Genomic DNA, 24,180 nt, shown 5'->3' with positions numbered 1-24,180 from the left:
TTGCCTGGAGAGTTTTATGCAGCTTATACATATATGCTTGACCCCAAGTTGACCGAAATGTTGATGAAATTGGGTTGTGCTACACAAACAATGAGGCAAGAGATAATTGTTTGATTACCAAAAAAAGGGCAGCGATGATGCACAAGTGGCCTCTTATAGACCGCCACCTATGCTTAACCCAATTATAAAGTATTGAGCAAAATCTTGTCAAATGGATTGATATCTAAAATCGGCGGGCGGATCCATCCTGACCAATCAGGGCCTATTCCTAAATGCAGCACAATGCCTAATATAAGATGTCTGGTACAGTTTTTAGATTCCCCTTAGTGAAACATCCCAAGGCATTGGCACTCTTCATAGACATCGAAGAGGTCTTCAACTCCCTACAGTGGGTGTTCTTTTATGTAATCATTGTCAGCATGGGTTTAGGTCGTGTCTTTTTCAAATAATGCAATAGTTGTACAGTAGCCAAACAGCCCAAATCGGAATGGGAGGGGTGATCTCAGACATGTGTGCAATTGGTAGAGAAATGCAGTAGAACTGCCCCCACTGATGTTTGCCTTCGCAGTGGAGCCCCTGGCCCTGATGGTTAGATGGTACATTTTTTATCCGGGCCTTATACTCAATGGAACACCATTATGTATATTTTTAAACGCAGATAATATACAGTTATACTTGTGTAGCCAATGATCTGATGTGACTGGTGCTTTTGAGGCCCTTGTGAAATGTGGCTGATTTTTTTGGTTGCAGGCAAACTGGAGCACATCTAGTGCAAACTCAATACATGCACCTATAGGTGAGAATTACCCACCTGAAGTTGTGAATGATATCCAATGGTAACCAACTACTATCAAATACCTGAAATGCGCATTTTTCAAACAGGACAAAATATTGCAGGAGAATGTAATGCTTATCTTGACCTCAGCACAACAGTCTGTTAAAATGAGGCAAATGCTGCCTGTATCTAAAATAGGGAGAATAGCACTTTCAATTTTTTTTACTATTCCCGCTGCGGACTGGTTGTTCCCAATCTGGAGCTCTATTATCTGGCAGTGCAACTCTAATGTCGGCCGGCTGGAGAGACAATTGTTGGGGCACCATGGGGTTGGAGTGCTGGATACCTGGAATTTTCTTATCAAAGTGTTCCTCAACCCGTTCCGCAAAGCCCAGTTTCAGGGAGAGGGAATCTTAATTAGGACACTCTGCCGTGAATCAGCTGGAGCCCTTTAGAGAACGAGTACACGGTCACTGTACGTGTGGGAAATCCCACTAGTATCATTGCTGGTATTGCCAGATGAGGGTTACTGAAGTTGCCTGCGTGATTAGGTGAAAAGGGACTGATAGCCTCGGAGGACTCTCTGAGGGCTGAGGCACAGTGGAATTTCAGAAGCTCACCAGAGAGTGAGAGATCCCAGTGCAACATTTTGTGGATCATGAAGCCATGCTGGCTACAATGCGTGGTTGGTTTAAGTGGGTGTGCAGAAACACTCATCCCATTTATGTTTAAAAAATACATGCATGTCAAATGGCAAACACAGAGCTATAATTCTTCTTTATAGATCATTGGGTTCTAAATGCGAGCTGGCTGGTTGCAGGATGTAAGGCTACCTCTTAATGAAGGAGACTGCCTAATATTTTAAAACATACTCCTATATTATCAAGGAATTCCATGTTTAAATGTCTTCAATATTATTACTTACAAAGGGCATAGGGTGAAATCACCCATAAAAGGATCAATGTTTTGTTTACCAGTGTGCACGATAGATGCCCAAGGTATGATGTGGAGGGAGCTATCCCTCATCGACTAATTATTGGGATATAGTGCTGCAAAATATTAATGAATCAAAAATATGAATATTCCTAAAATGCCAGTGGTTTGCTTAAATGGCCTTCACTCAAATCCAAGGCAAATCCTGTTACAATCCAATTAGTGGATTTAATGGTTTTAGTGCTTATGTTAACCAAGCGTGAGGTATTCATGAACTGGAAAATTCTTGGAGGTCCTAGTTTCTGGAAATGGAATAAAGAACTGAGTATATTGGTGGAATGTGAAGGAGCGGTGGGTGTTAAGCAGGGAACTGAAGGAGGATTGAGGACACTGAAGACTGCACAGGCCTGGTAGATAATATTACAGTCCTGCCTCTCCCTTGACAGTGATGGAAAGAAAGAGACAAAAAAAGGAAAGGTTTGAAGACACGGACACTTCTGGCTCCCAGCATCATTCCGTATAAGCATGCAGAATGACTTGAGCCCTGTTTTCTTTTCTTTACCAATCCAAGATGGTGGACACCACATGAATCAGTTAAAATGAAATTTTATTTGAATGAAAGCGCTATTTGCAATGTGGAGTGGCCCAGCAGCTGTAAAACATATGATGTTATTAGTAAAGTTCTGTTTAAAACATTTATTGATCAAATGTACTTTGATGGAAAATGTATATTGTTCAGCTTTTTATATATTGGGAGGTAATAGGTCCCTTCTATATTGTTGCTTGTTACACTAGCATTGAGAGGCAGCGAAGGGCAGGTAGCAATGATCTAAGCATAAAAATAGGGAATCTACAACATAGCAAACCCCTGCCAGTTGATGTAACAAAATAAGTAATTTAGAAGCAATGACAGAAAATATGGCATAGTGATATTCATTTAGTTCTGCAGTTGGACCTTTTATTGATTCAAATGCTTGAATCATCTACCGTTATGGAGCTCTGATTGCCACAGTAGTATCATAATAGCAGTTTAATGTTAAACATAGCCCAAAGGTTAAAATAATGACTTTTTTAGTAGCCTAGTGACCGAAGAAGCATTTCACCTCTCTTATTTCAACTTGTCAGATTCTTTTTAGATCCTGGGGCTCTTGTGACAGAAAAAAATATATTCAGATTATACTCATAAGTATTGTATGCATTGCCTCCACCAACCCCAGCCCAAAAACGGCAAAATAATGCACAAAGTTTTCAACAAAAACCTCAAGCAATAGAGAGGCAAGACCATTGTTCTGGCTTCAAAAAGCAGAGGAAGATGATACCTCAGGTAATGATAAATCAAGCTTGCCTTCAAAGACATCAAAAAGGCCCATAAACCTGGAATCTGGTAATCAACAGTAAAACATCTTAAGTCAATGGCTATTGACTCCTTCACAGTCCCAATAACTTTTGATTCTACGCCACACATCACCAGATAAGATAGTATAGCATCCACCTTCCAGGCAATGAGATTCTGATGGCTCTAAGGCTGGAGGACCATTAGGTTATGCTTAAGGCCTGGTTAATTAGGTTAAAGGTCAAGAATATGAGTAAGATTAGGACTATCCTATTGTGGAGCTTCATGATTGGTTTTGTGATGAGCTGTATCGGCCAAAGTATTATGAAACCTTTGGTAGAGAGACACAACCATGTCATTGGCAATCACATCAAGAGTATGAACCCAATGATGAATACAGTAACTACCCTAGGCAAGACGTTATGCAAATATCAGTAGCACTGGTTAGAGACTAAGGATTAATAAGGGCAGACTATTGCAAGTGGTTTCCGGATAAGAAACTGTAGAACCGTGCACCAAGTCAGACTCTGCAAAGAGTGACTGCCAGTACTCAAATGATTAAATCAATTGCACAGAATGTATCACCAGCACAAACACCACATCACGCAACTGTGGTACTTATACCAATCCACACAGGTTTCACATTGGATTATGGCCATATGACACAAGACATTTCTCGCCAAGAACCCCAGCATTACATGACTATATGGCTCTGTCACTGGGTTCTCCAACGTTGCTGCCTGTGGATTGTCTGCCTGAAGATATTACAGGATTTTATAGTATTTTTGAAAGGCCTCTAAAGAATTTGATTTACTGCTTTAAGTTAAGGACATAGAATGTTTTTTGTACAGCTTCAAAGATGCACCTAAAAAGTCAATAAGGTCAATTCCAGTTATCGATCGCAAATTAAACAAAGTTATCAAGACTGTGTCAAAGCCAGTGACTGTACCAGTAGTGGTCCCAGGACTGGACAAACATTACAAGGCACCACACTCTACACCAGCATGCTTTATAGGAAATTCAAAAAATTACTTGTTAGTCATGCAACAAGCACAAAGAAGGTCAGGGAATCTTGCCGCTTCATATATGGCACCCCCTGAAAGGGAAGACAGATGCCTTGACAATATAGAAAAATTGTTTATGCCACAGGAGCAACAACTATCAGAGTTGCTAATGCCCTTGCGATTCTTGGTCATTTTAACATACAGATGTGGCCTGATGAAGCTCCACTTCTGTAGCATTGACTGAAAGATGAGAAAGAGGCATTAGGTATTCTGAGAGAGGGAGAACCAGCATTGACTGCAATAATAGATGTGTTTATGGACATAGCGAACACAGGATTCAGAACGTTGGAGGGAGTGGCTGTTTTAAGAAGGTATGCATGACTGCACTTCATTTAGACCTGAAGTACAAAGTTCAAATTTAGACATGCCATTTGATGTGGAATCCTTGTTTAGACAACACATTGATGAGGTGCTCCAAGGTATAAAAACAGCCCTTTTGTCTTTACAGAGGCAGCCTTCATATTGAGGGGATTTCCAACAGTAGTTATCAACTATACTATTTCTAATATCAGCTTCAGCATAGGCCGCCGTTAGTGTCAGATTCAACATCTATACCCAGATGAAGAAGCACTACACAATCCAGATCACAGCATACTGGTGGAAGACAATAACGTAGCACAGATATCGGTCACCAAGAATTACACTGCAGATGGGAGGGGGGATTTCCTCTTGTTTAGAGGCTTGGAACAGGACAACTACAGACATATGGGTCTTCATGCTCCAGAACTTACTGAAAGACCTTCAAATAAATCACTAATCAGAATGCAGTATGTCCATCAGAAAAAGCTTCAGGTGAAACTTTCCATGATAAAAAGGGGTAATAGAAAATGCTTCCAAATCCCAGCAAAATTCAGGGTTCTAATCTTGTTTTATTTTAATCAGGAAAAAGACAGGAGAAAGGAGACTAATTCTAGATATGCAGTAGCTCAATATTTTCCTCAAGAAACAAAAATTCAGGATGGTATTCCTGCAGAAAACCCTACTCCTGTTGAGAGGATCTGAATTTATGACTTTGTTGCACTAGCAAGATGCCTATTTCAATTTGCCCCAGCCAATCTTAGTTCAAGGTACTAACTTTTGGGCTGCACTCAGCGCCAATGATATTTATAAAATGGTCAAAAACTCAACAAAAGCATGTCTGAACTCATTCCACAGCTTGTGACTGATATTCAACATAGGAAAGTCTTTAATAAAATCATATGCCAGAATTCATTTTCTGGGAAAATATTTTAATACAAGATAAGGATATGTATTTTCCTCAGAGGAATGGTTTATAAAATTGCAAGAGCAAGACCTAGTAACCTAAATACGTTCCGAAAAACAGATTACAGTACAAAATTTCAAATGTCTTTTAGGCTTGATGTCATCTTGTATTCGATTCTGTAGGTTGCTACAAAGATAAAAGACAGATTGTCGTGGTGAATGGAAAAGTCCAATATATTGAATGGTCTCAGTTTCCTGATAGAGCCTGAAAAATTGATTATGACTACTGAGGCATCCTGGGAAGGGTAGGAGCTCATCTCTGGGAATTGGATATCAAAGGCAAATGAACGGAAGAAGAAAATTGCCTCTATATAAACCTGCTGGAGATTTAAGCAGTGCAATTAGGGCTTCTGTCCGTGATACTCAGACTGAAAGCATCTTCAGTTTTAATACACACCACTAATACCACTGCCATGTTTTATATAATGAAACAAGGAAGACCCAGATCAAAACAGTTATCAAAGGAAGCACAGACCCTGTGGTACTGAGCAGTTCAACACATTGTGTCAGTAGTGTACCTACCGTGGAAGAACAACAAGTGTGCAGATGTCCTCAGTCACAGTTTGCTCGCACGTCATGAATGGGAAATAAACAAAGGACAGATCAAGGTTACAGAATGTGCAGACAAAAGATCAGTCTTTTTTCAATAGATATGAATCAAAAATGTCACTTCTATGCAAGCAGACAGAGGTTACTAGGGGCGTGGGGTAATGCTATGTCAATTGCATGGTTATGGACCTCTGCATATGCATTTCTACCTCTTCCCCTGAGTCTATAGGTTCTGGTGAAAAAGCAATGGAACCTTGTCGGTTAATACCATTCACACTAACATGGCCAAGATGGTTTTGGTTTACAGAACTTATTCTACACTCAGAAATTCCGCTGACGCTGCGGCAAAACCTCCTTATCAGAGCCCATGGCGAGATCCAAAATCTGGACCCACCATCACTGCAGCATCACACGAAGCCTGAACACCTTGGCCACGATTCACAAACTGCATTTTGTAGTTTGTAAGTAGTACTAAACTAGTACAACTCACTTACTACAAAATGCAGTTCACAAACCCATGAGTGTAAATCCCTACCTATACCGCCTTTTCTTTTCCATGTGGAGATCCTCACATGTATATTGCTGCTTAGTAGTGAATATGGATGGAAAAAGCTCCTGCTATTAAATTTGAGGAATAGAGGGGCTGATTAAGATGGCGTGCGGACTTCCATTCGCCTGACACCCTATCGGAACGGGACAGCCCGACAGGCCGTTTGCAACCCCGACAGAGCCATTACGTGCTAACACCACCACGACGGTCTCAATGCCTATCCTTTGCATTGCGGCGGGTGCTTCCGGCTGCAGCACACATCGCAACGCAAAGAGGGGACACCTGTCATATCCCTGCACTATGTGGCAGGCACCATGCGGTGCCTGCCACATGGAGCAGGGATATGTAGGGGGCACCATAGGTTCCCCCAAGACTCACAGTTTAGGGCCAGATGGGAAGGGGGGCCCGCTGCAGCCCCCCAAAGTCCCTTTCAGCCTGCCTTTTCATGGCCGGTTAACTGCCGTGAAAAGGCGAGCTGAAAGGCACATCACAATCCCTACGGCGGTGGCACCACCACCTCTGTAGGGATATTATTCCCCTCTGACGCACCTGCGGGCTCAAGGAGCCAGTCTGATGTGTGATGGTCGGTCTTTCCGACCGCCAACTATCCGCCCAACATGGTCACATGGCGGGCGGATAACATTGTACCGATGGCTGACAGTGGCGGTTCGACTGTCATCATAATCTGCCCATTAGGGAGGGGGTTTTGATTACGCCCATTGTTATTCACAAACTGCACTTCCAAAGTTACAGCCAAAAAGAACCCAAAACAGTAGGTACTATACTGCATCTCAGAGCTGGAGTAGGTCCAGCACCACACATGGCCACCCACTGATAATTCAAAACCCTGCCATAGGAAATAACGGAGGCAAGGGCTCAAAACAAAAGCGTCTAGGAAATAATGTTAAATTAAATTAATTTCTTTTGTCTTTCTAAATATGCATGAACTTAATATAATGTTAAAAAATTTAAATTAAATTTAAAAATAAATATTTTTTTATGATAAAATATTAAACACATTTTTAATTCAAAAATACATATACCCTGTATTTGTCAAAACATTGAAATGAATTTACATTATCTCTATATAATTATTTGTGTTCATTTAGTGAATAAATAAAATATCTTCCTATCAGTGCAATTTTTTTTCAAATAAATAATTACTTTGTATTTTTTTTCTACACTTTCTCATATGAAGATTTCCAACACGGTGGTGGAAATTTCCCATTGGTAAAATATAATGAAAAGTAAAAAAACATTTATCCAACTTAAAAAAAAGTTAGTGAAAATATGTTTAAGTAGTATTAATGCAAGTTATGTCATATATTTGTTTTAAATGTAAAACAAAATAAACAAGTTACAGCACTATTAACTTAATTTTAATTTAATTATTTTTAATATAATAAATTAAATGGAAATGAATTTTTTGGAAGTTTAAATTAACAAAAAACTAAATCCCAAGTCAAAAAAATATTTGTATTATGTATTAGTAATTATTAAAAGTGATTTGTTGAATTATTTAAAAATAATTATGTTTTAATGGAGTTAATGTAGAGTTCCTTTTGAAATAAAAAGATTATTAAAATATTAAAAAGCAAAATAATAAATATATTTGTTTTGTTATAGCATTGATTTAAATGTATTTATATTATTTTAAAGTTTAAATAATGTAATTCTAATTTATTTTAACATTATTTCATGTGGGGATTTATTTTACATCCCTGTCTCTATCATTGTCTGTGGTAGGATGTTGCAGTATCATTGGTTGGCCATATTTGGTGTTGGGCTTACTACTGGTCCTTTTTGGGAATAGTAACATTCATAAATTTGCCTCCACCCCTGTTTTGAAAGGTAAGTCTAAACTTTTAAATACCTTTACACTCGTAAATGGTGAATAGCCGAAAGCAGTACAATTACTTAAAAGTGTGAGAGCAAATTTCTATGTGTAATTTACAAGTGTAAGTTACATCTGTGAATAGCCCTGCTTGAATTTTGAAGTCCGCAGAGAACGTCTGGCAAAGGCAGTGTCCATACCAACAAAGAAGACTTACTGTGCTAAAGGGGGAACGTTTTGTAACTTGTGTGAACACGGGGGGCCCAATTCACAGAACTAACTTAAGACAAAATCCTACACTTAATACCATTTTGGTATTCACAGAAGGCACTTACTCATTTTGGTATTCACAGAAGGCACTTACTCATTTCAATATTCACAGAAGTTAGGAGTCCTAACTTTAAGACTCCTAAATGCCTTCTGTGAATACCGAAAGTCTTAAAGTTAGGATTTTTCTCAGTTTAGGAGTCTTAAAGTTAGGAGTCCTAACTTTACTACTCTTAAACTGAGAAAAATCCTTACTTTCAGACTTTCGGTATTCACAGAAGGCATTTAGGAGTCCTAAAGTTAGGAGTCCTAACTTTACTACTCCTAAACTGAGAAAAATCCTAACTTTAAGACTTTCGGTATTCACAGAAGCATTTAGGAGTCCTAAAGTTAGGACTCCTAACTTCTGTGAATACTGAAATGAGTAAGGGCCTTCTGTGAATACCAAAATGAGTAAGTGTCTTCTGTGAATACCAAAATGGTAGTACGTTTAGGATTTTGTCTTAAGTTAGTTCTGTGAATCGGGCCTACATGTTACATCCTATGTTTGCAATGCCTCATGAGATCCTTTCCTATCTTTTAATTCTCTCTCTCTATCAGGATTAAAGTCCATGTGGCCACAATCTCCTGTTTCAAAAGAGAACTTGACAAACCTTCCTTTTGCTGAAACAGGATTATTAAAGAGTTCAATAAAGGCCTGTTAAGGCTTTTCCCCCTGGTGAGAAACCCACCAGCGGTTTGGTAACAGTATAGTCCTCTCACAGCTTATGCAAGCACCCTTTGTCCAAAAATCATAGGGCAGGAATAAAGTTTCTCTCTCTTTTTATTAACATCAGCTTGGAGAGTCAGTAAGAAAAAAGCCTTCACAGTGAAAGAGCTATTTCTCAAGTATCACACTGACAAGAGTAATTTTGAAAAATGACTTAAAACATACACTTAAAATGTACCTTCGGGCTTTGACCTGAATGAACCAATTGTATTAAAGTAATTCTGTCCAAATCAAACAAACGTAAAGATCCTTGCTATAAGAAATTGGAATATTCGTTGAGGGAGTGAGAACCCACCTCAAATATTAATCACAGTCCTTGTCAGTGTGAACCACTTAAAGTACTGAATAAACCTGTGCTTAACCATCTGGTAACTTGGCTCAAAGCAGTCAGGCTTAACTTACAGACAATGAGTCTTCATGCAGCACTCAAACAGTAATACAATTAAAACACAAAACAAGAAAAATCCCAAACCAATTATGAAAAATGGTGTACATTTTATTAAATAAAGTAACACCAAAATGACCAAAATCCAATTCCTAGAACTGAATATTTGAATGTTTTAAATCACGCAAGACCGGGTCAAAGTCAAAAGTTACGCTGATATAGAACATTTTATGGAGGAAAAGTTGTTAACGATGAGTTTTCAGTGGGGCGAGCTGCAAGCTGGGTCTGGAGCAGGGCTCGACAACGGTGGGCTGCTGAAGAGCAGGGTCCTGGTGTGGTTGTTGATGACGGCAGGAAAGCTCTGAGCGGGCAAAGTCTGTACCCAGGAAAGCCTCGACGCAGATTGGAAGCTGCTTAGCGTCAGCTCTGATGAAAAGCTCTACATTTGGACTTATTATTATTATTATTAGTATTTATAAAGCGCGACAGCTACTTCCAACGGAAGTGTCCCGGCGCTAGCATCCTTCAGGTAGAGAGAAGAAAAAGAGAGAAGGGAGAGGCTTAAAGATCGCAGAAGTCTCTAGGGTAACCCAAACAGCCAGGTTTTCAGGGCCTTCCTAAAAGGCAATTCCGCATCAAGCTGTCGGAGATCATTCGGTAGTGCATTCCATAGCATTGCCGTTTTAACGGAAAAAGTGCGTCCACCTGTCCTTGCCTTCCTAAAGCATGGGGTGACCAAAAGATTGCGGCTATTTGATCTAAGCGTTCTCGTTTGATAATATTTCTGAAGCCTCCGTTTCAGATAGAGAGGGCCTACCCCTCTTGTTGCTTTATGAGCCAACACAAGAGCTTTGAACTGGACTCTTTTCCTTACAGGGAGCCAGTGTAGGCTACGCAAATGAGGAGTGATGTGATAACGTAAGGGCACATTTCTTATGAGCCTAGCTGCTGAGTTTTGGATACGCTGTAGTCTCCTCATCAGATAGTCAGGGAGGCCGATGTACAGGCTATTAGCGTAGTCAAGTTGAGAGGTGATAAGGGCATAAACCACTGATTTCCTAAAATTCATAGGTAGGAAATGTAGAAATCTACCTAATGCCTTCAGTCTCCAGAAACACTGGGATGAGACATGCATAATTTGTGCCTTGCCTGAAAGTTGCAAATCAAATCTGACACCCAAATTCCTTGCCGCAGTTACAGGTATCGGAGGAGGATTTAACTCTACTGGCCACCATAGCTCAGTATGTGGCGGAGTAGGTTGATTAAAAAATAGAACCTCCGTTTTATCAGTATTTAGTTTTAGGCAACTATCTGTCATCCAGGAAGAGATATTTAAGAGGCATTGCCTAAAATTGATTAAAGCTGTCTCGCTATGTTCTTTAAAGGAGAAGACCAGTTGCGTGTCATCTGCATACGAGACAACACGCACACCCCATTTCTCCACAATTGCCGCAAGAGGCGCAAGATAGACATTAAAAAGGACTTAGGAGGCAGATCTTCTTTAGCAGCCTAAACCAGCAAGCTGAGGCCGACCGGCGATTCGACGTCGACAGCTGTGGCTGACAGCAATGCCAGTTTCTGTTGGTTCTCCAGGCAGAAAGTTGGCCAAAAGTTTCCAAGCCCCAATCTTGTAGTTTGGAGACAGGAGGAGTACACTCTAACACCAGCCAAGAACCCCAGGACCTGGGGGCAATATATGGGGCTTAGGAATCACTCCAACAGGGGCCAGCGGCAGGGTCCAGGGCAAGTTATTTGGTACTTGTTAGCTGGGTAGTTGCAGGGAAAGTGCCTCTGAAAGCTTGTTGTGTCCATGTAGCTCACACAAGGTTAGCTAGATGACTTTTGTAGTCACTCCTGGGATCCTGGGTTTAAGGTAAGCAGGTCCAGGTTTCCTTCAGGTTCTTCAGACTGAGGGCAGTCCTTTTGATTCTTCACCGGTCCAGAAGTGTTCTAAGGAGTGATCTGTGGGATTCGCTTTTATGCCCAGTGCCACCCTGTGTGGAGAACAAGCCTGTGGCCACCCCCTAAACCAGTTGTAGTCAGTTCCTCTAACCCTACTGGGTTTGTTTCCAGTCTGACTAGAGAGACAAAGGGAAGATAGGCCTAGGTATGAGCTTAATCTGCCAGAGACAAGGTAGGCATCCTTCGAAGCTAAGGAAGGTGCTTGGCACAACCCTCCAAGTCATCCCGACAATGGAGGAGCCCCCCTTCCTAGTCTCAGGGCCCTTTTTCCACCATCTGGGAGCACTATACATCTCGTAATGCACAATGTAAGTAGGAAAAGCTTCCAGACTTACGGGGGGCCGAGAGGAACTAAAGAGGGGTGTGCACCCTCCCGTGTTTTAACACTGCTTTACCACAAAGTACTCCCCACTACTGACTCGCTAATGAGTGGTTGGATCCATTTGAACAATCCTGGAATTCTGATAGTGTGGAGATACCTATGTGAAGTCACTATAGGACACCACTATTGAGTGGGGAAGGAGGCAAATCCTTTTGTTTTATATTCCCTCACACACCCTAGTGGTGTCATGCTTCATCATAGGGACACCCCGAAGCCTAGAAGTCAGGGTGGGCTCAACCGTCTTTCAGGGAGGTCTTTGGAAGATATTTTTGGCCAGGGGGATAAAGACTAAAAGCCCACCAACAGATCCCAGTTTCCCTTTATTCTTGGATCTGCTGGGGGTGATAGTAAAATACAAAGTAAGGGTCAGAAGGGATATTATGGTCCTAAGACCCTATAGCCAACATGTTTCAGTCCTTGTAAGCCCCATAAAGGGTGCTGGACTTTCTTCAGGGCGGAGTAATGTGCCCCCTGGTATGAGTGATAAAGAGAATTTCCCTATACTACTTGTTATAAGGGCAGCTAGCGCTCCTTATTGATTTTTTAAGACAAATTAGTCTCACGTAATCACTCCATCTAGGAAGAAAAAAAGAAAAGAAAAGAAAGAATATATACCACACATTGTTGTATATAGAGTTCTAGATTGTTCATATCTACATGCGTTCGTGTTCACTGAACTGTGGTGAACAGTTTTCCCACCACACACGCGGAGGTGGCGAGTGAAAACACACTTCGTTTATCAAACACTCGTGTTTGTATTATGCCCATTGTAGTGGCGGCATTCTGCCGCATCCTATCACCTTTCACTCTTAGGTGTGCGTTGTTGATATTGATCCAACACCCGTGTCATTCCCTCATAATCAAACTTGTAGCTTTAAAAATCGCCATATCTTTCGGAAGTGTAATAACGTATTCACATGCTCTCACTTCATGCTCATTCGTATATATACCTTTCACTCTCTCGCTCATTCATCCTCACCTCGTTTTGGAAGGGGTTTCAACTCCTAGTGGAGAACCAACGCTCTTCGGGGTAGCCCTGTAGTCAAACACTGTGTATTTACAGGAGCACAATCACCAAGTTTAAGAGATAAATCAATTTTCGAGTCACCCGAACCGTCGGCCCACAGTTGTGATGGGGGAGACAAAACAAAACAAAACAAAGGACAATATCCATGAGAACAGTGCTGGAGGCTGGACCCCGAGGGAGCCAGCTCTCTTCTCATACCTTATGTTCGTGACTTGGCTTCATATTTACTCACGCCATCAAGGGTCCTGCCCCTCATCCCGTCCTATTTGGAGGTGGTTCCACTGCTTGGGGTTCTGAGTTACGTCGATCTCCCGCTATAAATGTATTGATGTCTATTGGATGGTGTCACGCCCATTTCCGGGTTGTGTAATGGACGTCACAGTGACTCTAGCAGGAATTATGGGTATTGTAGTTCTACACTCGAACAGCTCCGTTTTTAATGTGGAATCAACAAAGTAATGCTGGTAGTGTCCTGCCTATTCATGGTCGTGAAACGTATATCAACGTGACACTAGCATGAATCATGGGTGTTACAGTTCTAAAATAGGACCGCTCCGATTGCGCTATGAATATTCAATGGAGATTATAAAAGTTATGTTTGTAATGTGGAATAGGAGTCTCAGCCACTCCCAGCGGTATATCGGGTTATGAAGATATCATTTTGTTTTCTCGTTCTATTAGATGTGTGAATACTCAACTTATTGGGAATGTAGGGCTAGAGATACCCAATCATATTATACGATTTTGCATTATCAATACACTAATGACGAAAATTCATAACTTTTATAATTTCCATTGAATATTCATAGCGCAATCGGAGTGGTCCTATTTTAGAACCGTAACACCCATGAATATTAAAACCTGTAACCCAATAACTCGGACAGGATAACCCCACTCTCGCTGGGACTATTCCCTGCTCCAGTTGCGATTCATTTTCTTGTCTGAAAGTCTCGACATACGTCCTGTATGGCCCCCAGATATCCTTTGGACGAGACGTACCGGGCATCGTATCAGCATAAAGCTCACTGTTGACATTACAATATGCGATACTGCGCAACCATCCCTGAATATTTGGGGCAGTGGGCCGTCCCCAGTGTAATGCCACATCACGCTTAGCTAATAGAAGACATAAAGAGGCTAACCTGCGCGTTTTAATTAGGGAGCATGACAGTGTAGCTGAGGAGTGCTACCTAGGAATCGGGGTCAGTGGGATATGTAATATCAGACCAAGCGTGTGATGAACTCGCTTCCAGAATTCGTGCAAAGTCGGGCATGTCCAAGTGAGGTGTGTGAAGTCAGCATAAGATGCGGAACATTTGCGACAAATATGAAGCTTAGTGGGATCTATTTTATATGCGAGCGCCGGAGTAAAATAGATGCGACGCAAGAATTTGAAATGGAGGAGCTTGTGTCTGCTGTTTAGGGATACGTCTTGTGTAACCGAGCAGCAGTGGGCCCTCTGTTTGTCTGTGAAAGTGATTTCCAGGTCCTGTTCCCAGTCGCTGCGAATTTTGCTATCTTGCACCGGTTTCAAAGCAGCACTAGCCTTGTAAAGCTTAGATATCAGATGTGTGTTGGCTTCCTTCTCTATGAGTAGCGTTAAAGGAAGGAACGAGACCGGTTCTAATGGGAATGTTGGGTAGGTGGAGCGTAGTGCGGAGAAGATGCACCACAATACAAATTTATCCATAAAGTCTGCTGCGCTAAAGCGTGTGTCTTCAGACGGGGAGAAAATATGTCCGTCCGGATATAAGTCTCCCAGTTTAGTCAGGACATACTTTGCCAAGGTACGCTGCACCAGTCGTTCTGACGTAATGGAAAGCAGACGAGGATTAATCACAGGTAGAGCGGAGTAGAGCTTCTCCGTTCCCGTGATTCGGCAAAGTTTATGCCATGCCCAGCTTGTGGAGGACACAGTCTGAATGTCGGCCGGGTCTCTGGGAAAGCCCACAGGCAGCACCGCCGAGAGGTGCCCGGGTAATACCAGGTCTGCCTCTGGTTTCAAATAAGGGATACGGGCTTCAGGATGATACCAGGAATATGCATAACTACATTGTGCCACCAAATAATACAGTTGAAAATCCGGCACATTATAACCCTCTCTCTCATAGGGCAACATGAGGACTGCCCAACGGACACGTGCCCGCTTACCCCCCCAAACAAGCTTACTCAGAAGCGAATGAAGTGTGTCAAAAAAATTAGTGGTGAGGGGAATCAGAATGTTGTTAAAGAAATATAAAAATTTGGGTAGGACAACCATTTTGATAACGGCTACGTGTCCGGCTATCGACAAGGGTAACTTCAACCATTTCTCAATCTGAGTGTCGAGTGCGTTTATAGCTCTGCCATAGTTAAGACTAAGTATTTGTGAGGTGTCCAGGTGGATGTGGATGCCTAAATACCTTACAGATTCCGTACACCATTCAAGGGGGAACTCTAATTCCCATGGTTTAGTACTGAGTTGAAGTGGAAAGATGACCGATTTATGCCAATTTATGCCCAGCCCTGAAAAACTTCCGAATTGGAGGATTTCTCTAAACAGCTCTGCCAAATTATCCTGTGGGTGTCTAACGTACAATATAGTATCATCGGCATATAAGGATACCAATAACGGGCCAGTGTTGAATTGTAATCCCCTGTGGAGATGTTTCTCTTGAAAATGACGTATGAGGGGGGTCCAGGGCCAGAATGAACAATAATGGGGACAGTGGACAGCCCTGCCTGGTTCCTCGCGTTAGCTAAAAGGGGTTGGAAAGAGTCCCATTCAACAGCAATCTGGCAGTCGGTGTATTATATAAAAGGGCTGTTGTAGCAATAAAACCCATGGGCATGCCCATGAGGCGCATTATGTAGAGGAAAAAGGACCATTCCAAAGTATCAAAAGCCTTCTCCGTATCCAGTAGGGTGGTGACTGCTGGCGTCTCAGGGTCCATTCTGTGTAAGACCGAAAACAACGTGTGTAGATTCAGGGAGGTGGAGCGATGAGGTGCAAATCTGGATTGAGCTGGGGAGATGATAAGTTGCATTAATTGAGATGGCAATTGGAGATGACCTTTGCCAATATTTTATAATCTAAATTCAACAGGGACAGCGGACGATAGGAAACACACTGCGTAAGGTCTTTGCCAGGTTTGGGGAGGAGAATTATGACTGCCTCACGTAGAGTGGGGGAAGTATCTGCCGTTCCATGGCCTCCGCGTACACCTCAATAAGTTTAGGGGCCAGTTTTTTAAAAAATGTTTTGTAAAATTCTCCTTTGAATCCATCTAACCCAGGGGCCGAGGAATCCCAAATTGAGTCAATGGCAAGCAGCACATCTGCTACTGAGATAGGTTCAGCTAGGAAGGCCTGCATATATTTCTCCAGGTATACTAACGCTATTTCGTCTAGGTAGGCCTCCTGTGCAGTTTTATCTACACCGAGAATAGATTTGTATAAATTTGAAAAGAACCTCAGGAAGCTACTTTGAATGTCTTTTGTAGTGGTGTAGGTGTGTGAGTCGGGGGACCTAAGCTCAGTGATGTATTTTTGTGGTAGGGTGGACGCAGTAACTGTGCAAGTGTCCTACCGGGCCTTTCCCCCTCTCCATATCATCTAGCGGTCTGGTGTTTCCCCATAAATAGGATTTCCCTGTCTGCTGTTTCCCTGTAGTCCTCCAACAACACCAACTGTCTTTGCTCATATGTGGGAGATGTGTTCTGTGTTGATGTCTCGTCTAGTCTCTTGAGATCTTGCTCCACTTTGGATAATGTGTTACGAAGATCTTTGAGGGCGCCAGCATGTTTTGCTATGCCCCTGAGGACCGCTTTGAACCCCTCCCACAGTACTGCCCATGAATCTACCGAGCCGGTGTTTAAATCAAAATAATCTACAATAGCCTCTTGTATTTCTGCTCTGAAAACTTCATCCTGTAAGGCGCGGTTAGGGAACCACCATAGGTGTTCACATCCCTCCGGGCGGGGGGACTGCAGCTGTAGTTTAACTGGGGAATGATCCGAATAGGTCCTAGGCAGTGTCTCCAGTTGGGGGCACCAGCCATAAATGTCTGGCGAGAGTAACCAAAAGTCTATTCTAGTCCATGTGTTGTGTTGCCCTGAATAGTGTGTGTATTCTGTCGTGTTTGGGTTGTGTTTCCGCCAAACATCTAATAGAGAGAACCTATCACATAGCTCTTGGAGATGTTGATGAGCTCGGGGTTTAGTGTCTTGTGCCCTGGACGTGCTGTCCTTGACAGGGTCAGGCAGTAAATTAAAGTTTCCGCCCACTATCAACGTCTGTGAGTCCAGCTTGTCTAGATGCGAGTACAGGGCATGGAAGAAGACAGGAGAGTCTACATTAGGGGCATATATACACAGAAATGTCACTTTCCTACCAGACAGGGTTCTAGTAACTGTTAGATAGTGTTCCTCACTGTCCTGGTGAACGGAACTCATGCAAAAAGGCACCCTTTTATGAATTAAGATGGCTGTCCCTCTAGCGTAGTTACTATAATTCGCGAAATATCTATTTGCTCCCCATCTAGACCCAAAATGTGCCCTGTTGACCTTTGGCAAGTGTGTTTCTTGTAAGAGTGCAACATCTACCCTGTGCCTTGTTAAATAATGTATGATCTGTCGTCTTTTGTGGTTGTCATTCAAGCCTCATACATTCCATGTGAGTAGAGAGAGGCTCAATGGACCCTCTACTTTACCGAACCTGGTAATCTGGGTGTTGTGACGATCTCATTGGTGTGAAATTGGGTGTAAGGGAAAAAACTCAGCGCCTCAACAAGATTTCACAATATTAATGACTGACCCCACAAATATCTGCGGTGCTATCAAACAAGGGGAATACCACCCCGATCCCCGAAAGCTCAATCCAGGATTGATACAACCGTTTACTTATGTCGATGCACACGCAATTATTGAAGACACAATATGATAGTAAGTCATAGAAGAACAGTATTCATTCGGGCTTCCAACTTCTTTAATTGTCAACAGAATCTTCCACTCCCAACGCGTTTCGTCGCCAAAGGGATTAACCCAAACGACTTCCTCAGGGCTGGAAGTAACAAAATAACAAAATGTATACATAATAAATTAGAAATCCCAGAATACAACAACCAGTGTAGAGTAAAGAACTAAGATGCATATCAATAAAGCTTTCCTTTTACAAATCCTCAATTCTTATACACAATATTTAAACATCTTTGTAGTGTTATTATGGCATGCAATAGTACATAACAAGCATTTTATAATTTTTTTGCTGTACATGTCCCAAATATCCTAGAAAGACAATAAACGATCCTACTGAATACGGTGTCAGTCTACGATAGTAACGATATCACCTTCCCTAGTGATAGGCATGCTTAGTGAGACCCCCAATATTGATAGGCCAGTACCTTTTAGTTCTTTGGTCCAGAAGATTTCTAAAATATTTCGAAAAAACATACAAGTATTAGTGGCTGCAGGAAACATGAGGCATAAGCTGATCAGTCAGCCGAACAGTCCAGGGTACTGGAGAGCCTTACGGAGCTTTAGAGCCGTGCGGCCATCTTGGTCGCCGGCTTGGCCACGCCCCCACACATGCCAGTATTTCACCATCCTGATAACTGTTTTGTTCAGTGGTCATTCCGACGCCCAGTATATTATTTTGGTCATTGTACTCATTCATAAGTGCATGCTGCATTCTGACATGAGGCTGTTTTTCAAACAGTGATATAGCCAACCAATCCGAGTTTGTCGGGGTCTGACTCTTGGGTTAAGATGCATGCTATAACTGCCGTTTAAATACTGACTTATACCAGACAGTATATGACTATAGTAACTTTGTTTCTGATATAGAACTTAGCGGACAGGGTACTCTGACAAACGTGATGGAGTACCCTCTCCACCAAGTTCTCTATCCACCTGCCCTATTTAAAGTCAGGTGGACTGTTAGCTTTCTGTTGGTGGAGCCCCTGTTAGCTCCATTGATGGAAAGATTAATATTATGGCCTAATGGAGTGCTGTGGCTGTCAGAGTAAAGTCCTGCCCCCTCCCCAAATTATGGTGGACGGGCTGATATCCTGTTTTCGGTCCGTCACTGCCAAGTAAAACTTGGGGGTGATAAACAGAGAAATTAAAATACAGATCCTCACACCCAGGGAAAAAACCTAGTGGGTATGGGAGCCATTAGATATTCACTGTTCAAAAACAAACTCCCACTCAGTGAGTTAGTTTTGGTTAGTGGGGGGCTGTCAAAACCGACGAAAGCATCCACCAAACTTTTGGTACCTTCAGGCAAACCTCTGTGACGATGGTTCCTTTGAATGTACAGAGATCACTGATGGGCCGATGGTGATCTCTAAATTTGGCGGGCGGAAGTCAATCAGGCTGGCTGACATTATGTCCTCCCCTAATCTGATGGTTGGACGGCTGCCCAGAAGACCTTAAATCAAGACTTAAGGTTTCAGCAAGGAAGTGATAAAGCAGGCTAACACTGATATTAACATTGCTCTTTTGTTTACTGTCTTTCTCATTGTCAGAGTGCGTGGAAAGAGCAGGACTGGAGCCACATAATGGTAAGATATTGCTTTTTATCTAGATTTTCTTTTTACTCCCGATTTACAGTCATAGCCCCATTTTATTCCTACAATGAGAAGTACACTCCCTGAGAAAAACAAAGCAGCGCATGAGAAATCAGTGTGTTTTCCATGTTTTGTTCAGGCATATGAGCAACATCCAAAATGACTAGAACCATTAGTTACAGGTTTCAATCTGTTAAAACCATTTTCTTAAACATTTTTTGCTAAAATGTTGTTACCAAAACATATTTTGCAATAATCTTATCTTTATATGTATTGTACTTTTTTGACCAAGGTGCCATTTTGTAAATCTCTACGTCCCCATACATCTTTTAGTTCACTTTGTATTTTATTTGTAACAATTAAACCCAATTATTTTCTTGTGCCGAAGTTCATAGCTCAAAGCTTTTTCTAGTTAATCATACTTAAGGGACAAACCTATGGTGACGTACCATTGTGTGTTCATCTACCATGCTAAACTCACAGCCTTTGAAATGCATATCGGGCCCGATTCACAAAGGCAATCTGAGAAAAAAGTCTAACTTTACGACTTTTGGTATTCACAGAGGTCATTTACGAGTCGTATCATTACGTCCGTAGTTGGGCTGGAATCTGCGGCTTCGGCCATACTCTTCACACCCAGGCCGTACTCACTGGCTTGGGCCATACTCCCCGGCTCGGGCCGGATGAAGTGTAATCAATGGGCTGGAGTGAAACTTTCACAAAAAAAGGAACATTACAAACTTGTGATAAATGGTAGAGGAGGTCATGACAATCAGTTTGGGCAGGGAAAAGGGCGTGGCCTGACACTACATCATATCCCAGAAAGGTTTGCTCCTTTGCATCATAGTACGTGCAGTCCACAATTTGGGCTCGCCTCAGTGTTGACTCTAGTGCAAACACTACAGTCAATTCGCCACTAAGTCAACGCTGAGGGGAGCGCAAATTGTGGACTGCATGTACCATGATGCAAAGGAGCAAACTTTTCTAGGATATGATGTAGTGTCCGGCCACACAGTTTTTCATGCCCATGCTGATTTTCATGATCTCCTCTACCATTTATCACACGTTCCTAATGTTCCTTTTTTGTAAAAATTGCACTCCAGCCCTTTGATTACACTTCATCCGGCCGGAGAGTACGGCCTGAGCCGGAGTGTACGGCCTGAGCCAGAGAGTACGGCCCGGTTACGGAAAGTGCGGTCGAAGCCAGAGATTCCGACCCGACTGAGGATGTAAAGCTATGACTCATAAATGACCTCTCTGAATACCAAAAGTCATTAAGTTAGACTTTTGTCTCAGATTACCTTTGTGAATCAGGCCCATAGAGCATAAGAAATCTGTTTAAAACGTTGTAACATCAATGTTATTGTTATGTTTATTATCCATTTAGATTTAAAGAAAGGATTATTACAGATTCAAAACAAATCTTCAAATATTTACACATTTTTCTTTACTGATAGTTCATAAGTCTATCTTCTAAAACTGTGTTTTCTAATTAGAAATGAGTATTTCTTTGCACAAGTTTGTTTTGTACCATAGAATGCTATTTTAAAATTGGTCTAAGAGGGCATCGAAAAACATAATTATTGTAAAAGAAGTTCTGTGTATTATTTTTTCCCAAAATATGTTTAGGGAAAAGATTTTATCTCATACTACAGCCTATAGTTCAGTTGCCATATACTAACAAGTTCAGAGACCTAAACATAAACAACTTCTGTGTGGCGGATTCATACTCGATTGGTCAATATGAGGACAATATAGCCTACCCTCCCTGGGACTGCATGTGTTAGTCTCAAAACGTAGATTGCGTGATAAAAACAGTTTATTAGCACCAATTATGGCCTTTAAATGTTGATTTATTTAATTTGTTCTAATTTGTTTTTTTTAAAATAATATATGTATTTTGCTAATAACCTCTATCTGATATTGTCGGAACTCTCAAATCAATTAGAAAGGATAGATAAATCAAAAACCACATTGTAAATACTTTTCACTTGAAATGCCAATTTTGGGCGCAAACTCGCATTTATACCTGAATCAGGATAACCATGGCCATTGTAATAAGTCCTTACAATGGAAAGAGTCTTACTGCAATGATTGTTGATAAAAGTCAATTGTCCATTTTGGGAAGGAAGAGGCTGGTCTTTATGGGTCCCACTTTTGGTCTTTGCCTTTCTTCCGCCCCGTATATACCCTTTCAGTCTAAGAGTGGGCGAATTCCATAAGACTCCGGAGTTATTAAAGTTGTAATCTGTACATTTTTCTAAGCAGGAGCTGGTATTTACAGATGTGGGAGGGAAAGGTGTCTTCTGTACGCCAGGGAACTGACTGTGGATTTGCTATCTGTTTTGTTCGCAAGAAAAATGTGCACTACTCAGAGCCTGCCACCATGCTTCGCTGAGCAAACAGCACTTCTAATGTTCTCGGAGACACGTCAGTACTGTGAGGGAGCTATATCACTCATTACCCAGACTTAAAAGCTATCACACTGAATAACTGTGTTTTTCCTCGCCATCTTTACCTTGCGTTTGAGCAGCCTCCAGTTGTGTCTTTGCGTTCACCCTCCAATCACATTATATATGTATCTAAATATAGAGGGGCACAGATGAATAGCAATACTAACCGACCAGTGCTCTCTGAACAAGTACCCTAATCATCTTGCCACATTGAATCCATAACAACTAAACTCCTTCATAATTAACACTAATCCTTCACGATAGCCTATCAGAGTGACCTGTCAAACATAATGCCAATTTCAGACTTACCATATATGGCAAACATTCTGGAGCAAACTGTCAGGACTCACAAATCCAGGTTTTTGGTGAGGAGAACGGAACCCTGAATGAGCAACATGCTGGCTTACAGATTCCCACAGGACCTAGAGCTTTTCTGAGTGACCTACGCATCTTTGCTGAGGGGGCCGGTGTCCGAGTCCCTATCCTTTTAGATCTGTGAGCACCCTTGGCACCACCAACTATACTATCTTACGTCAAAGACTAGAAGAATGCAATGTCACGACACTGCAACTACTTACTTTAAATCCTTTCTATCACAAGAAACGCAAACTGCAAAAACGTGACACTTATGCTTCAAAGTTGGCATTGCTGGCTGGTGTGTTCCTCTGGGAGCGACTGTGTCATCACTCCAATGTTTATATGTGAGAAATCTATGGATACCTGTGTGGTATGGCTGTGAGTTTCAGGGGCCCCTTACCACATCCAACATTCATTCATTCCTTCAGTCATTAGGTCGAGCATTCGAGACCTGTTGTAATTTCTCATGTTGGCTTAAAGCCATCCAACTGATTTTGATTTGCTTGTTTCAGTGCCCTTTAGAAATTCTTGCGTGCTAGTGGTCAGCCCTGCCTCTTTGTTCCTCCTTTTTCCCTTCTGTTCCGCCCATGCAGCAGGGACTAAGTACTGTCTCAATCCACTATGGCTCTTTATGTGTTCTTTGTTTCTTGCAAGGCTGTCAATCATGTTCTTCTCTCATTACATTTGCTGTGTAAGAGGGTGCTTGTTTCCGCCGCCTGCCACCACGAAAAGAGAATCAAGACCACAATTATCTACATAAATTTGCACGCGTTGTGTCAATCTGCTGAGAAATCGCTAGTGTTATGATTTGTAACGGTGGCTGCACGGCATGCCCAAGGATAGAAATAACGTCACAAGACCCTGTTGATCTGGCCAATCCTGTTCCTGTATAATTACTCTACATTCAAGCACATTGGGCTTTACTGAGTGACGTGCTAAGGGCCGCCTCACCATCCCCTTTTGACCCTGCCCCCTCTCCTCACTCCTGCAGTGCCCTCACGGCTCTCTCTGCTGTCGCCATGCTGTAGGTCAGTGTTGGCCGTTCCGAATGCCCCCATTGCTGTTTGAATTATTTTAATGTACTTTGCAATGTTTTTGCTTCAAGCCGCTCCACTTTTCCCAGCCTGGCACCTTCACTCATCTCTGTAACCTACTCCCACAACACTGCTTAAGGACACAGACTTTTCTACGTTATGTGATGCAACTGCATTTCCTCTGCTAGCGCCGCAGAGTCATCAGCAGCTTTAGGTCGCTTTTGACGAAACAGGAGGTGATAAAAGAAACTACCAGTGTAAGAACATGCACAAGTAAGTCTACGGTTCGTCTGCTCCACCATCCATTCCCGCTGCAGACAGAATAGTTACTAAACATTATGTCTGTGCTACGTACATAACTCTGCCTTATGGTGATCGCAATAATTGTTTTCCAAAGCGCCATTAAGCAGCAGTGGGTAGCAGGCACTATTTGTGAGCACACTAGTGCAAGCGCCGCTTTTCAGTTGCTTGCAGTGACTTTAAAGAAAGAAACGTGACATAATGAGGCCTAGAGGTGAGCCACACAAGCCTGGGATATTCCTTAGTGAGGCCAGAGTGCCTTAACTCATGTGAAGCATGTAGCAGCCTCTGCTGATCACGAAATGCCCCGGCTTTATTCTGAGCCTGTATTCCACAAATATTATATACTGAATATGTTAAATATGTTCGACCTCTGTGTGTTTCAGAGGCAGTGAC

The 24,180-nt window shown here is 42.0% G+C and overlaps 1 protein-coding gene across 6 annotated transcripts in view; it reads left to right on the top strand.

The window, feature by feature from the left end:
• Window positions 1-24,180, top strand: part of IQCM (IQ motif containing M) — a 1,338,699-nt gene that overhangs the window by 38,976 nt on the left and 1,275,543 nt on the right. For 4 of the 6 annotated variants that reach the window (XM_085641646.1, XM_085641645.1, XM_085641642.1 and 1 more), the window contains exon 3: window positions 19,599-19,634. The exons of the other annotated variants lie outside the window; for them this stretch is intronic. In XM_085641646.1, the coding sequence (XP_085497772.1) occupies window positions 19,599-19,634 (36 nt within the window). The remainder of the gene's footprint in view (window positions 1-19,598; window positions 19,635-24,180) is intronic. 6 annotated transcript variants of the gene reach the window in all.

Source organism: Triturus cristatus, chromosome 2_2 (assembly GCF_964204655.1).
Source record: "Triturus cristatus chromosome 2_2, aTriCri1.1, whole genome shotgun sequence".
Taxonomy (NCBI): domain Eukaryota; kingdom Metazoa; phylum Chordata; class Amphibia; order Caudata; family Salamandridae; genus Triturus; species Triturus cristatus.
The sequence above is the reverse complement of the archived record's forward strand: the minus strand, read 5'-3'. Positions and strand labels throughout refer to the sequence as shown.